Here is a 13243-nt window from a genome sequence, read left to right as displayed (position 1 = left end):
TTAGAGCTTCCCATTCCCAGGACCACCAAGGTTTTGTTCTCATATTTCGCCCAATAGATCCCTCAATGTACTGATAAGATTCGCCCTCTCTTAAAAGCCATTAATTTCCCCATCTCAGCTGAAGCCCAAATGCCTCTTAACTACCTCCTGAATCACATTGCGAAAGCTGCCATGCATGCGGTGGGCAGGAATGCACCTTTCCAAGTGGAAAGTGATGCTTCAAACATAGCCCTGGCCGCTGCCCTCAGGCGGGCAGGCTGGTTGCATTTTTTTCACACATATTACGAGGCCACAAGCTCCGGAACCCATCGATGAAAAAGGAGACTCAAGCCATTGTAGAAACAGTGAGGCACTGGAGACACTACCTGATTGGTAGAAGATTTGTGCTCCTCACTGACCAGTGCTCGGATGCATTCATGTTTAATAATGTCAAGAGGGGAAAAATCAAGAATGACAAGATTGCTAGGTGGAGGATCAAGCTCTCCACCAACAATTATGACATTGCCTATCACCCAGGAGCCCTTAATGACCCTCCAGATGCCTTATCCAGAGGAAGCTGTGCCCCTGCACACACCAGATAACTGTGGTCTATGCACAATAACCATGGGGTTACCTTCATGGCTCATTTTGTCAAGGCATGCCATCTGCCCTACTCCATGGAAGATGTCATTGCCAGGTCTGCACAGAGTGCAAGCTGCAATTCTACCACCCTGCAAAGGTGCACCTGATCAAGTCATTCAGGCCCTTCGAACAGGTCAGCATCAATTTTAAGAGACCTCTCCCCTCCACGAACAGAACACCTTTTTCCTCTCTATTATTGATGAGTATTCCCGCTTCCTATTCATCATTCCATGTTCAGACACATCCACTTCATCAGTCATAAAGGCTATAAACTACATTTTTGCGCTTTTCAGGTATCCCACCTATATTCATAGCAATTAGGGGTCATCCTTTACGAGTGACGAGCTACGTCAGTACTTGCTGTTGAGGGGCATCGCGTCCAGCAGGACTACTAGCTACAATACCCGGGGAATGGGTAGGTTGAAAAGAAGATGCCACAGTCAGGAATGATGTCAAATTGGACCTGAAGTCAAAAGGCCTTCCAGACTCACACTGGTAGGAAATCCTCCCTATGCGCTCCATTCCATCTGGTCGCTACTATGTACTGTGACCAATGTTACTCCTCACGAGCTCCTATTCACTTTTGAAAGAAGGTCGGCATTGGGAACTACACTCACAATCTGGCTTACCACTCCTGCTCCAGACATTTTCAGGAAGCACGTGAGGAGAAGCAAGACCAACCCTCTGATGAAAATGATAAAACTCCTGCACATCAATCCCATGTATGCCTATGTGGAGTACCCAGATGGCAGGGAGGACACCATCTCCATCAGGGACCTGGCACCTACCAGGACAGAAAGTCTGTTGTCTCAAGTGCCCTATGATCCTCGCCACCCCCAGTCAGGGCCTCGGGGGATCTGGTTCAGGAGGAAAGTGCATCCCCCTCCACCTTCGACCTGGCGACCCAGCCTGTCTCTCCTCCCTCACAAGGGGACCAGGAGGTCCAAGGACTCCTGGTGCTAAGGCACTCCACCAGGATCACCAGACTGCCGGACTGCTTAAATCTGTAAATTTTTAAATAACTGTATATTTTTCAACCAATTTTTTTCTGAGCACATGTTCTCTGTCTTCATTCACAGACCCTAAATTCTACAGGAAGGGGTTAATGCAGTGAACTAGGATTCACTGGTAGGGTGTTGTGCTAATGGCTGGTCCCTGCTCTTGGCTCCACCCCCATCTGTTCACATATAACCCTGGTTTCCCTTCTGGAGACTACTGTGAAATCTTATCCTTAGTTATAATATAATAAAAGCATTTGTTTTCCCTCCAGTCGCGAGAGCTTTTATTCATGCTACAGGGGGTTGTCGGTCAATTGGGTGTAATTGGGCGGCATGGGCTCATGGGTCGAAATGGCCTGTTACTGTGCTGCATGCCTAAATTTGACAATAAAAAAGTCTAATTTTTTTCTTAGTTTTTTTCCCAAATATGTCACTGTTATATTTATGTTTTTTAAGTGTGCACCCACGAACTAAAGTAACAACCATTCATCACAAGCTACTGCAGAGAAATCCAACAATATTTCATGTCTTCTCTCCTCCAGCTCCCACCCACATTCAGAGAGCTATGCCCTCCCCATATCACTTCCCAGCTTTTATCTCTTCTGCTCCGCACCCATATCCTTCTCTGACCTCTTGCCTGTTGGCCTGTGCTCTTTCATTTGTCCCTTCTTCCCTCCTTTCCTTTCCTCCCCCCACCTTTTATTCAGTCCTGATTTTTGCTCATAGCTTTGACAAAGGGATCAGGCCCAAAGCATTGGTTGCCCTTTCCTTCTGATTGATGCTGAGTGACCTGCTAAGTTTCTCCAACACATTGCACAACAATCACAGCATCTGCAAACATTCCTGTTTAACTTAATATTTCATATAAACTATTTGTAATTAGACAAACAAAGGGAAGGTCATAAATTGTTTTGCACACCCTTGAAAAATGAATGCTCCCATCGAATGGAATAGATTATATTATTGTCAAGAACTTTAATTGTCAAGAAATATCAGTATATACAGGGATCTCCTTAACTCAGCTGAAACAAGCAGACAATAGAGGTATCCTTGAGACAATATTGAATCAAGCTCTATTTACCATCCTATTTCTTGACTTTTAGTTCAAGAGTTGTTTGTGAACCCATTGAATTCAGTGGGGAATAATACATTCTATTGCTCAAATGCTTGTCACCCCCTTCAGCCGCTTTGTGGTTGAACAAGTGTCCGTTAAGAAATATGTTTTTAGCAGCTCTGTTCCAGTGGAGATTTTTGACTGAAGATGAGGAGCAAAGGCCAAGGCTAAGCCATGGTTGTCAGGCTGAAATGCCACATCACACAAGGGGCTTCATCAGTTGTTGCCATTTTCCTTCTTGTCACATTTCTTGAGGTTTTTTTTGCCAGATGCTCATTGATTGGAAATGAAACAATCACTAATTTGGTTCTCATCCTATTGAATTTGTGAGTTTGATTTGTTTTTGTTCTACCTGTAGTTGAGACAGGCTTAAGCACTTATACTTCTGTCTTGCCTTTCCTTTCCTTTAGTTCATTTTACCAGCTTTGAGTGTCAGAGAGTAAAACAGCATTAATTGTTCATCATGTGAAATCCATATCTTTGAAATAAATATGTGGTGATTTTTAACTTATCCTTCCCAATAAGATGAAATACGTTGCAGATATAAAAGCATCTGACTGGCATTTATCAAAATAAATAACTATATAATTCTCAGTATTTTGTTTGGAATTGCTTTGTACACCATTGAAAATTAATGCTCCCATCAAATGGAATAGATTGCTCAAGACAGGGGAATTTATCCAAATGAACTAAACAGACCATATAGAGCATATTGGAACCCTTGTGCTTTTTTTCATTCTTCTTCATTATTTTAGTTCACACAGTAGGAACAGTGGAACACTGCATCATGCAGCAGATGCCTAGGTCTCATCTTTACTGCTGGTGCGGATTGTGTGGAGTTTGCATGTTGACCCTGTGATCACAGGTATTCCTCTCAGTGCTCTGATTTCTTTCTATATCCCAAAGAGATGCAGTTTGGAGGATTCACTGGATACTGTAAATTGTCCCATATCCATAGGTGAGTTGTTGTGTCTGGACAGAGTTGACGAGAATGTGATAAGAATAAAATAATTTGGATTACTGTCGTATTAGCTTCATTGGGTATCTGATGATCACTGCAGACTTCATGGGATGAGGGATCTGTTTTACGTGCTGAAATGATTCTATGACTGAACATATATTGGTCTGTTTGCATTTTAAGAAACAATAACTCGACTCTGCATCTTTTGTTGATGGTGACATTCAGTGATGCTTGAATGGAAGCAAGCAATTTTCATTAATAAATTGTCTGGCCTAGTCATTGTAAAATCATAATGCAGATATTTAATACAATTATCTCTACTGTAATAATAATGATAATTTGAGGCTAATGATGTGAAAAGTTATGGAAACTTTTGATTTCAGGATTATAGCATCAAGAAAATAAACAAATTTTATGAATAATTATTTTGAAAATTAAATAACTGGTTTCTGATGCATTTATTTAACACTAATCTAGATGCACCCACATCTGAATTAGATTCCTCAGTAATCCTGTGTAAGAAAAATGGAATGTGAATATCTGTACAAGTTGAACCTCCATGGACTATTGGAAGTGAAGGTGGGCAATGAGTTACGATTCACAGGATTAAAAGCCAAGCATTGATCATGTGAAAGAGGTTCAAAGAGGAGCAGAAATTCTGTCCAGAATTTTTCTGAATAGCCAAGAATAGATGTGTCCCTTTGCTTTGAGTTTGCTTCACTCACCTGCTGGAAGTATTGACAGCTTCTCAGAAGCTGACAGCCAGAGTACTTTCCTCATGTGATCAGACTGAATGCATAATCTCTCACAGTGAATGTCACAAAATAATTCAGCTGTTAAACTCTACCTGGCTGTATTCAATGGTCCCATGCATTTTGCAGGTATATGGAACATGCTTACATTCCATTACTCAGGCTTTGATTTGACTGCTGGCGCTTGAAGCAAAAGGCAAATAATAAACTAATTTCAACCATTTAGCAACTGTTGTTTAAATTTAATATAAATTCAATTCCTTCTCGTCCTGCCTCGCCCAAAGATGTAGAAATTTGTTGAGTCCATTGGAGTAATAGAAATACAAGAAAATAAGGGCAGGGCAGAAGAAAAGGGGTGAAGGGGATTTCTTCCCCAGCACTCCATGCAGATGTCATTGTCCAGATAGTTTTAAACAGGAAAGTCTGCAGATGCTATAAAATTTAGCAGGCCATGCAGAATTGACGGGAAATAAATTGTAGCTGACCTTTCAGGTTTGAGCACAAAGCAAGCAGGTAACTGAAATAAAAAGGTGTGGGTGGGGGAGAAAAGAGGAGAGGACAGAGGAAGGGACAGGATAGAGTTTTGGCCAACACGTCATTGGTGAATACAAGTGGAAGGGTAGTTAGCAAGTGACAGGGAGAGAAGATGGCTCTCTGAGTAGAAAGGGAAGGGGGTGGGAAGCTGAAAGAAAGGAGATAGACCAGTGACATTCAAACCTTTTCTTTCCACTCACATACCACCTTAAGTAATCCCTATACCATAGAGGCTCTGTGATTATTAAGGGTATGTGAGTGGAAAGAAAAATTTTGAAAACCATTATTTTAATTGTATCTTATTGACTTATTATGTGCAGGATTTCATAACTCCAAAGGAAATGAGCCAATGACAATTTTTCTCAAGCAAAATATTTCATTAACAATTGGGTCAAGAGCAGTGATTCTCAACCTTTTCTTCCCACTCACATACCACCTTAAGTAATCATTTAATAATCACAGAGCATTTATGGCATAGGGATTGTTTAAAGTGAGTAGAAAGAAAAAAGTTTGAAAACCATTGAGATAAAGGAAAAAAATAGAGCTTCAGGGAGGGATTTAACAGAAACTAAAGGTCGATGTTAATAATGTCTGGTTGGAGAGAGACCAGGCAGAACATGAGGTTTGTTCCTCCAATTTAGAGGTAGCCTTATTTTGGTGGTGCATGAGGCTATGGATAGACATTTTGGTATGGGAATGGTGTGTGGAATTGAAATGGTTGGCCCTGTTATTGCAGGAGACAGAGCAAAGATGCTCAATGAAATCATCTCCCAGTTTGCAACCAATTTCTCTGAAGTAAAGGAGGCCACAACAGGAGCACCATTGTGCATAGGCAGTAGTTAACCAATGCACAAATCAAGTGTGGCTTTATTTGGAAAAACTCTTTGGGCCCCTAACAGGTGGTGAGGGAGAAGGTGTGGGGGCAAGTGCAGCACTTTTTGACTGCTCCAATGTTATGAGAAATAATGCTCACTGTTCTGAATGAGATCGTCACCGGGTAATTAAGACTAGCCCTTTAGATCTGTCGGATGTCATTCTAAGCTAAACGCAATCTGCTGGAGGAAAGCAACATGTGGGTCAAGCAACATCGTGTTGCTTGACCTGCTGAGTTCTTCCAGCAGATTGTATTTAGCTTCAGTTTCCAAGTTCTGCAGTCTCCTAGGTATCCCTTGTGTGATGTCATGCTACCCATTGCACATTGGTATGTCACATTCATCTTTATCCTTTTTGTAAAAGAAGAAACTACTTATCATTTGAAGTCAGTATACATCAGTCGATCAATTTTTGCTGCATTGAGGCACAAGATTTTACTTTGAATTTTTGTTATCAATCTTGCTTTGAAATGAGCTTGAATCAAAGTGTAGGTTTTTCTTAATTATGCTATATCAGTGATTCTCAACCTTTTTCTTTCCACTCACATCCCACTTTCAGTAATCCCTATTCTATCGGTGCTCTGTGATTAGTAAGGGATTGCTTAAGGTGGGACGTGAGTGGGAAGGGAAGGTTGAGAATCACTGCTCTAGACCCAATTGTTAATGAAATATTTTGCTTGAGAAAAATTGTTATTGGCCCATTTCCTTTGGAGTTATGAGCACAATAAGTTAATTAGGTATGATTAAAACAGTAGTTTTCAAACTTTTTCTTTCCACCCACATACATCATAAACAATCCCTTCTAATGACAGAGCCTATGGCATAGGGAATAGTTAAAGTGGTATGTGAATGGAAAGAAAAAGGTTGAGAACCTCTGGGCTATATGATAGACTTAAAAATGTAAAGATCTATCCAAATATATGCAAAAATAAACATACATAAAACTGACTTTCACTTTTGTATCACTGATCAGCCGTTTCAGCAAAACAGCTTGGATTTGACTAACTGATGAGTTGAGATTGAAGCTGAATTTATGGTTATTCATCCAACAACTGTGACAACGATCAGTCATCACTTTTATTTTTAATTTCCCACCAATTTTCTACCCTTTACTCTTATCTTGATGGTAGGTCCTTCAGTTGCCCAAATGCGTATTGATTTTATACTTTACACAGGTGATTGTTATTTTCTTGTGACTAAGTGGCTGACCAACAGAGCAGGGTCCATCTTCTCTCATCAGCTAATTGGGCACATTTCCAGCATTTGTCACTGGTAGGGACAAGTAATGGATAATTAGTCACTGAATCTTATTAAAGGTGTGCTAAATTTTTGTTTAATTCTCCCATATTTTAAGGATAACAAGTCATGTTGGTCAATTTATTGATTTACCATCAGGTGCATAAAATGATTCAACTCAATCCATTTCATAATTCGGAGTCAGGGCAATATCTTATGTAAAATCATTCACATTAAGTGTGTTTTAACTGAAATAACTTACAAATAGAGTCCAGAATGATTCTGGAAAAAAATCCTAATTTTCTTCTTTTTTTCTGGAGTTCTGAAGTTGTCTGGATCTTCTCTTACTTTTGACTGAAAGTCTCTGATTATTTGTTCGGGCAATGATTCCAACAAGCTCTTGTATTACCATGAATAATATTTTTAAATTATGTATAGATTTCATGGGCTGCATTTTCACCAAGTTAACAACTATCAATGTGTGACCTCTGTGCAAAACTGACAATTTTGAATCCACCAATATTGAATGAGATATAAATATTCATTTTATTTCTCATACATGGAAATGAACAAATGAACTGGCTGTGCATTTTGGAATTTGTGGTATAGAGCATGCACAGAGCAGAAACCATACTAAGCTCAGTATTTGAGGGAAATTGAAGGAACTTGTGGCAATGGAAAACATGAATATTGGTAGGTTGATGTGCCTGGAGGTGTAATTTGTTTGATGAATATGGGTGTACAGCAAATGTTCTACTTATTACAATGAAAATCACCGCAATGATTAAATATTTCTTGCTATTATAGGAATATTATTCATAATAATTGAACCAGCCATTATTATTTCATTATTTGGGTTGACAAGAATCTGAAAGAAATATGCAAGTGCCCATTAATTCTTACCTCATCTAATCTGTAATTTGAAAATTCAATAAATTTTACTTCTTTTTGATTGAAATTTAATTGAAGTTCAGGGATGCTTCCAGCTTCTCTTCTGTTTGAATCAATAAATAAGTTGCCATGAGTACAGGGGAAGGATTATATATTAATGTGTTATCTGAAGTGTTGTTATGTTATTAAATTTGAAATTGCTTTCAATGTGCTTTGAGATTTCTACTTTCTTCAATGAAATTCCAAATCAATACATTCTTTTGTTGTTGCAGAAATATCTGGCTATGCTGAAGAAATCCCACATGTTCGCTGGAGGCAACAATGGCTAGAAAATGGGACCTTACTTTTCCACGTGCACCATCAGAACATCGCTCACCGTTTACCCGGCCTGATTCCAACCATCTATTCTGAGTCCGACTCTGCTGAGGAAGAACTCCGCATCCTTCACATCTCTGTGATGGTCAGTTTATGTTACTTTTTCTTCCTAAATTTAAATTTGTCATCAGTTCATTTTTACTATCTCAGTAAACTTCAGAAAAATGTTGGTTTTTGACCTGAGTTTTGTTTCTTGCATTCATTTCATTGGTGGATTGAAATTAGTGAGATGGTGAAAGGATAAAGGTGTCTGTGGTGGTTGATGTGCCCAATTCAAATAAAGTACCTATTGGATTGTTGGGAATTTTTAAGTATTAAATGCTTTCACTCCTTAGCATGACATGATAGACAGCGACATACTTAATTAATGAATGCCAAGAGCAAAATCAGAAAAATAAGTTTTCACCACCATTGTAGATAGAGAGATGAATGGCACAATTGAATTAGCGAGTATGTTGAAGAGTTTTGTTTGATACTCAGGCCTGACTTTTCCAGCCTGCCATCAATGGGGATGCAGACTTTTGTGAGCATCCATTTCTCATTGACTCTGACACCAAGCGTATTTGAATATATTGTATGTGGCAGATGCTAATTCTGATCCTGTTGAGTTGCCTGCATTAGAAGGATAAGCAAATTTGCCTTCTCGATTGTTCCACTTGAATTTCTTTAAGATCTCCTTCACTACCTCAGCTGCACTGAAGAACAGAAATAATTAATGGTTGACATTTACAAAGGGTGGCATAAAATCTGCCAGCAGGATATATCCCCACTTGCTGCAATTTTTTTGAATAGGCCAGCAAACAGATAATTCAATTGAAGATCAAAGATTAAATACTGAAACTTGTCAACAGGTACTTTAAAATAAATTTTCCTTCTTCCTTTGCCTGAACATTTTGTTATTACACATTCTGATCAGTCTTTTGATTTTAAATTGTTAACTCACCCTCTATTCACGTCATCTTCAACTGTTATAGTCAGGCCACTTGTCTGAGTGCTACTGCTACCATGTAGCCATGTAACCTGTCATATGGTCGGGTGGTCGGCGATTAATCCAGCTCCCCTACCAGGCTTGCCTAGTCTGGAGGGTGGCTAACTACCCTGCAGGATGAAAAACAAGACCTGACAAAGAACAAACGAACCCTTTTGTAAGGTCAATGGCCATCTAGCAAACAAGTGCCATAAAGTGCAGAAAGGGCATCCCTTGCATCGAAGCTTGGTCTGGCCATTCATTGCAATAGAACCTCCCCAGCCATCTTAGACCATACCATGCCACTGGATGCGGGAGAGGATGTCAAGAGGGTGAGCTTGGACCTGTGCAACTCCCCACTGACTTAAAATCCATTCTCTCTCTCTCTCTCTCTCTCTCTCACACACACACACACACACACACACACACACACACACACACACACACACACACACACACACACACACACACACACACACACACACACACACACACACACACACACAAATGCGCTATTCCTTTTTAAGGAGTAGGGTATCCTATCAAACCCCACAAACTGATTGAAAGGAATCATCATTATCCTATGGGATGGATAGCCAGAAGAAGATCTTCAGCTGCAATGAAAATGTAACTTGAATGAAAGCAAAATGATCCATGATTAAGATTGAAGTAAAGATGTGGACCATGTTGCGAAAGATGATGCTTAGTTATTGAACCAACAATATATATGCACAGAACGCAAATGTCCAACTTGCTTTTATAAGGCAAGTTTCAAAATTTTGCTGGCAAATCTTTTCAATGGCCTTTGAACTGTTGGCTCTAGGAAGACGCTGATCGAGCAAGCATTTATTCAGTAAGAACCATTATCTTCATAGCAGACTTTATGGAGCCAGGTTCATTAACAATGAACAGATTAATTCCATATTTTCAGAGATTAATGTAAAAGTATTTTGATGAGAGGATGTAATATTGGTAAAAGGTTGTGTTAGATTGTTTATATTAAAAATTAATCTGAATGGATTGGGTCCAGATTTTGTATTTCAGTTTAAAAGAAGTTGAATGTTATATCTCAGGAATATTTTTTTAATTCAAATCTGCTGAGGATGTTTAGCTTGTATTATTAATTTTTACTGGAGCCTTGTTCAAAGGTGATTCTCACCTTCACAACTTGCACAATTAATATGCCCGTTGATTATATTTCATAACGTTTAAATGAGCTTTCTTGCTATGCAGTATGGTATAATGAAAAAGATAAATTGAGACATATAGTATGGTAACAGGCCATTTCTGCTCACGAGTCTGTGCCACCTAATTTATGCACAATTAACCTATACCCCCGATATGTTTTGAGCTCCCGGGGAAAACCCATGCAGACATGGGGAGAACGTGCAAACTCCTTACAGACAGTGCGGGACTTAAACACTGGTCCTGATCACTGGTTTTGCAAAGGTGTCGTGCTAACCTCTACACCAACCACACCACCCTAAAAATTGAAAAAGAGGCAATATTGTATAAAACATTAAAACAAATTGATGGATATAGATAATTGGCAGAATGTGGTTGTACAATGGACATAAAGAAATACAAATTGCAGGTTTCTTAAAGGATCAACACATTTCAGAATGTATGCATTTTTAATTTAAGAAAAAATACAAAAGATGTGGCTGAATAAACCTCTTTAAGATGAAAGAGTCAGAACTAAATCTTTCAAATGTTTTGAGGTTGTGGTTATCATCAGTTTCCTCTAGGTTATAAAAGGAAGTAATTATACAGTGAAGTACTGTTGAAATACTGTCACTACTATAATGCAACTCTGGCGGCAGCCAGAATACACACAGCATGCACCCATAAACAAACATTTTACAACACTCTTATGACTTGGTTTGGTATTAACTAAGGATTAAATATTGGCCAGGATGTCACAGAGATATCATTGCTCTACCATGAAATTATGCAAGAGATCTTGAATATACCTTTAATAGAGTTGTTTGAAGGCACTAGCACAGGATTTTATCTTCAACAGTGCTCCACTTCCTCTATCTTTACTCTTCCTCACTCAGCAATTTAAAGATCTGAATCCTGTTCATAATCACAAGTCTGTCCTGATCCTCAAACCCAACGTCATCTTCAAACCATTTGCAACCCTGTCCAATCAGTAAGGTTTTGCTACGTGACTTACTGGAGTGGCAGTTGACTAAAGTTCACAATGGCCATCAAATTAAGGTCAATCAGGACCACAGAAAAGGAAAGTGCGGCTCACTCAATTAGGATCAATGCTGTGCTGGGAAGCAGGAAAAGAAACAGTGCGGTATATATTTTACACTGCTTTGGTACATCATTGCAAAGGATTTCGTGATTGACATTAAATTTTACAAAGCATAGCTTGAAATTTAATCAAACATATCTCTGTGGGAAAAGCGCAAGTACTTCAGACGCTGGAATTTGGAACATGAACAAACTCAGTGGGTCAAGCAGCATCCATGGAGAGAGAAAAGATCAGTCTTGATAAAGGGTTCTGACCCAAAACATGGACTAATCGTGTCTCTCTATGGTTGACAAAGTCCTTCCAGCCTCTCTATTGTTTACTCTCTATTGGTCTTGTTTATTCTGGAAATTGTTGGGTAGGAAAGATTTAAACAGATATGGGCCGAATACAGGCAAACGGGATGATCTCAGTGAGGCAACTTAATCAGTTGGGCTTAAGGGATTTTTTTCTATGCTGAAAAATGTCCACGGACATAGGATCTAATGGTGATTTCTCACATGCCATGTCAAGTAATTGAGCTCAAATTCCTCAGACAAAGCATTATGATGCATTCCAAGTGCACTTACACTAGAATTCGTTCAATGAGCAGCATCTGCAATGAGTCACAAAATATTTATCATGTAGTATGATCTACAGCCCAATGTTTGAACATGGAATTTTCTAATTTTAGGTAATGAGTCCTCTCTCTCTCTCTTTTTCTATACCCCTTTAGTTCTTCCTTTTTTGTCCCCTTACCCAACCATCCCACCCAGACCTCACCATCCATTAACATCTCCTCTCCTGCTTGGTTCCACAACCCATCCCCATTCCTCATTGATACTTCTATTCTTTCCCTTTTTCCCTCCCCCCTCCCTTCTTCAGTTCCATAAGACATAGGAGCAGGAGTAGACTATTCAGCTCATCGAGTCTGCCCTGCCATTCAATCATGAGCTGATCCATTTCCCCACTGCCCAGCCTTTGCCCATAACCTTTGATATCCTGGCTAAACAAGAACCTATCAATCCCTGTCTTAAATACACCATGGCCCAGCCTCCACAATGGCCTGTGGCTGAAGAAGTTTCAACGCAATGCAGATGCCCTCCAATCCTGAATTTATGCGTCTTCTTGTTCCATTCAGAATAGGTTCGATGGGTTCAAAGAGAATCAAGGCTGGACACATGTTATCAATAAACAGTGATCTTTATTTATGCACAGGGGAATTCAAAAAAGGACACACACTCACGCAGACTAACCCAGAATAATGCAGAAATAACTACTCATCAGGTGCAAGAAAATCGCTGCTAAGCATTCTCAACTTCTGATTGAGAATGCAAGGGTTAAACACAATGAACATCCACCCACAGATGCAGCACACTAATGAATAGTAAATTAATTACAACAAGTATGTCAAATGAACCTGATTTCTAGCATCAACCACGTAACAAGAAGCGGCTCCATCACAGACCCCTGTGAAACACCACTAACAATTGGCAACCAATCAGAATATGATTGCGGTATTCTAACTCTCTGCTTCCTGCCAATGCTCTACCCATGCTCATCTGTTTCTTGTTATACCATCAGCTCTTACCTTGTTAAGTAGTCTCATGTGCGGCACTTTATCAAATGCCTTTGGAAAATCCAAATACACAACATCAACTGCATCTCCCTTATCCAGCC

General features: G+C 39.5%; 1 protein-coding gene across 1 annotated transcript in view; it reads left to right on the top strand.

Annotated features, from left to right (window-relative positions):
• astn1 (astrotactin 1) overlaps positions 1-13243 on the top strand; it is a 2519376-nt gene that overhangs the window by 468111 nt on the left and 2038022 nt on the right. The window contains exon 2 of the mRNA XM_069937475.1: positions 8252-8439. Coding sequence (XP_069793576.1) covers positions 8252-8439 — 188 coding nt within the window. The remainder of the gene's footprint in view (positions 1-8251; positions 8440-13243) is intronic.

The sequence above is a fragment of the Narcine bancroftii genome, chromosome 5 (assembly GCF_036971445.1).
Source record: "Narcine bancroftii isolate sNarBan1 chromosome 5, sNarBan1.hap1, whole genome shotgun sequence".
In the NCBI taxonomy this organism is placed as follows: Eukaryota; Metazoa; Chordata; class Chondrichthyes; order Torpediniformes; family Narcinidae; genus Narcine; species Narcine bancroftii.
The sequence above is the reverse complement of the archived record's forward strand: the minus strand, read 5'-3'. Positions and strand labels throughout refer to the sequence as shown.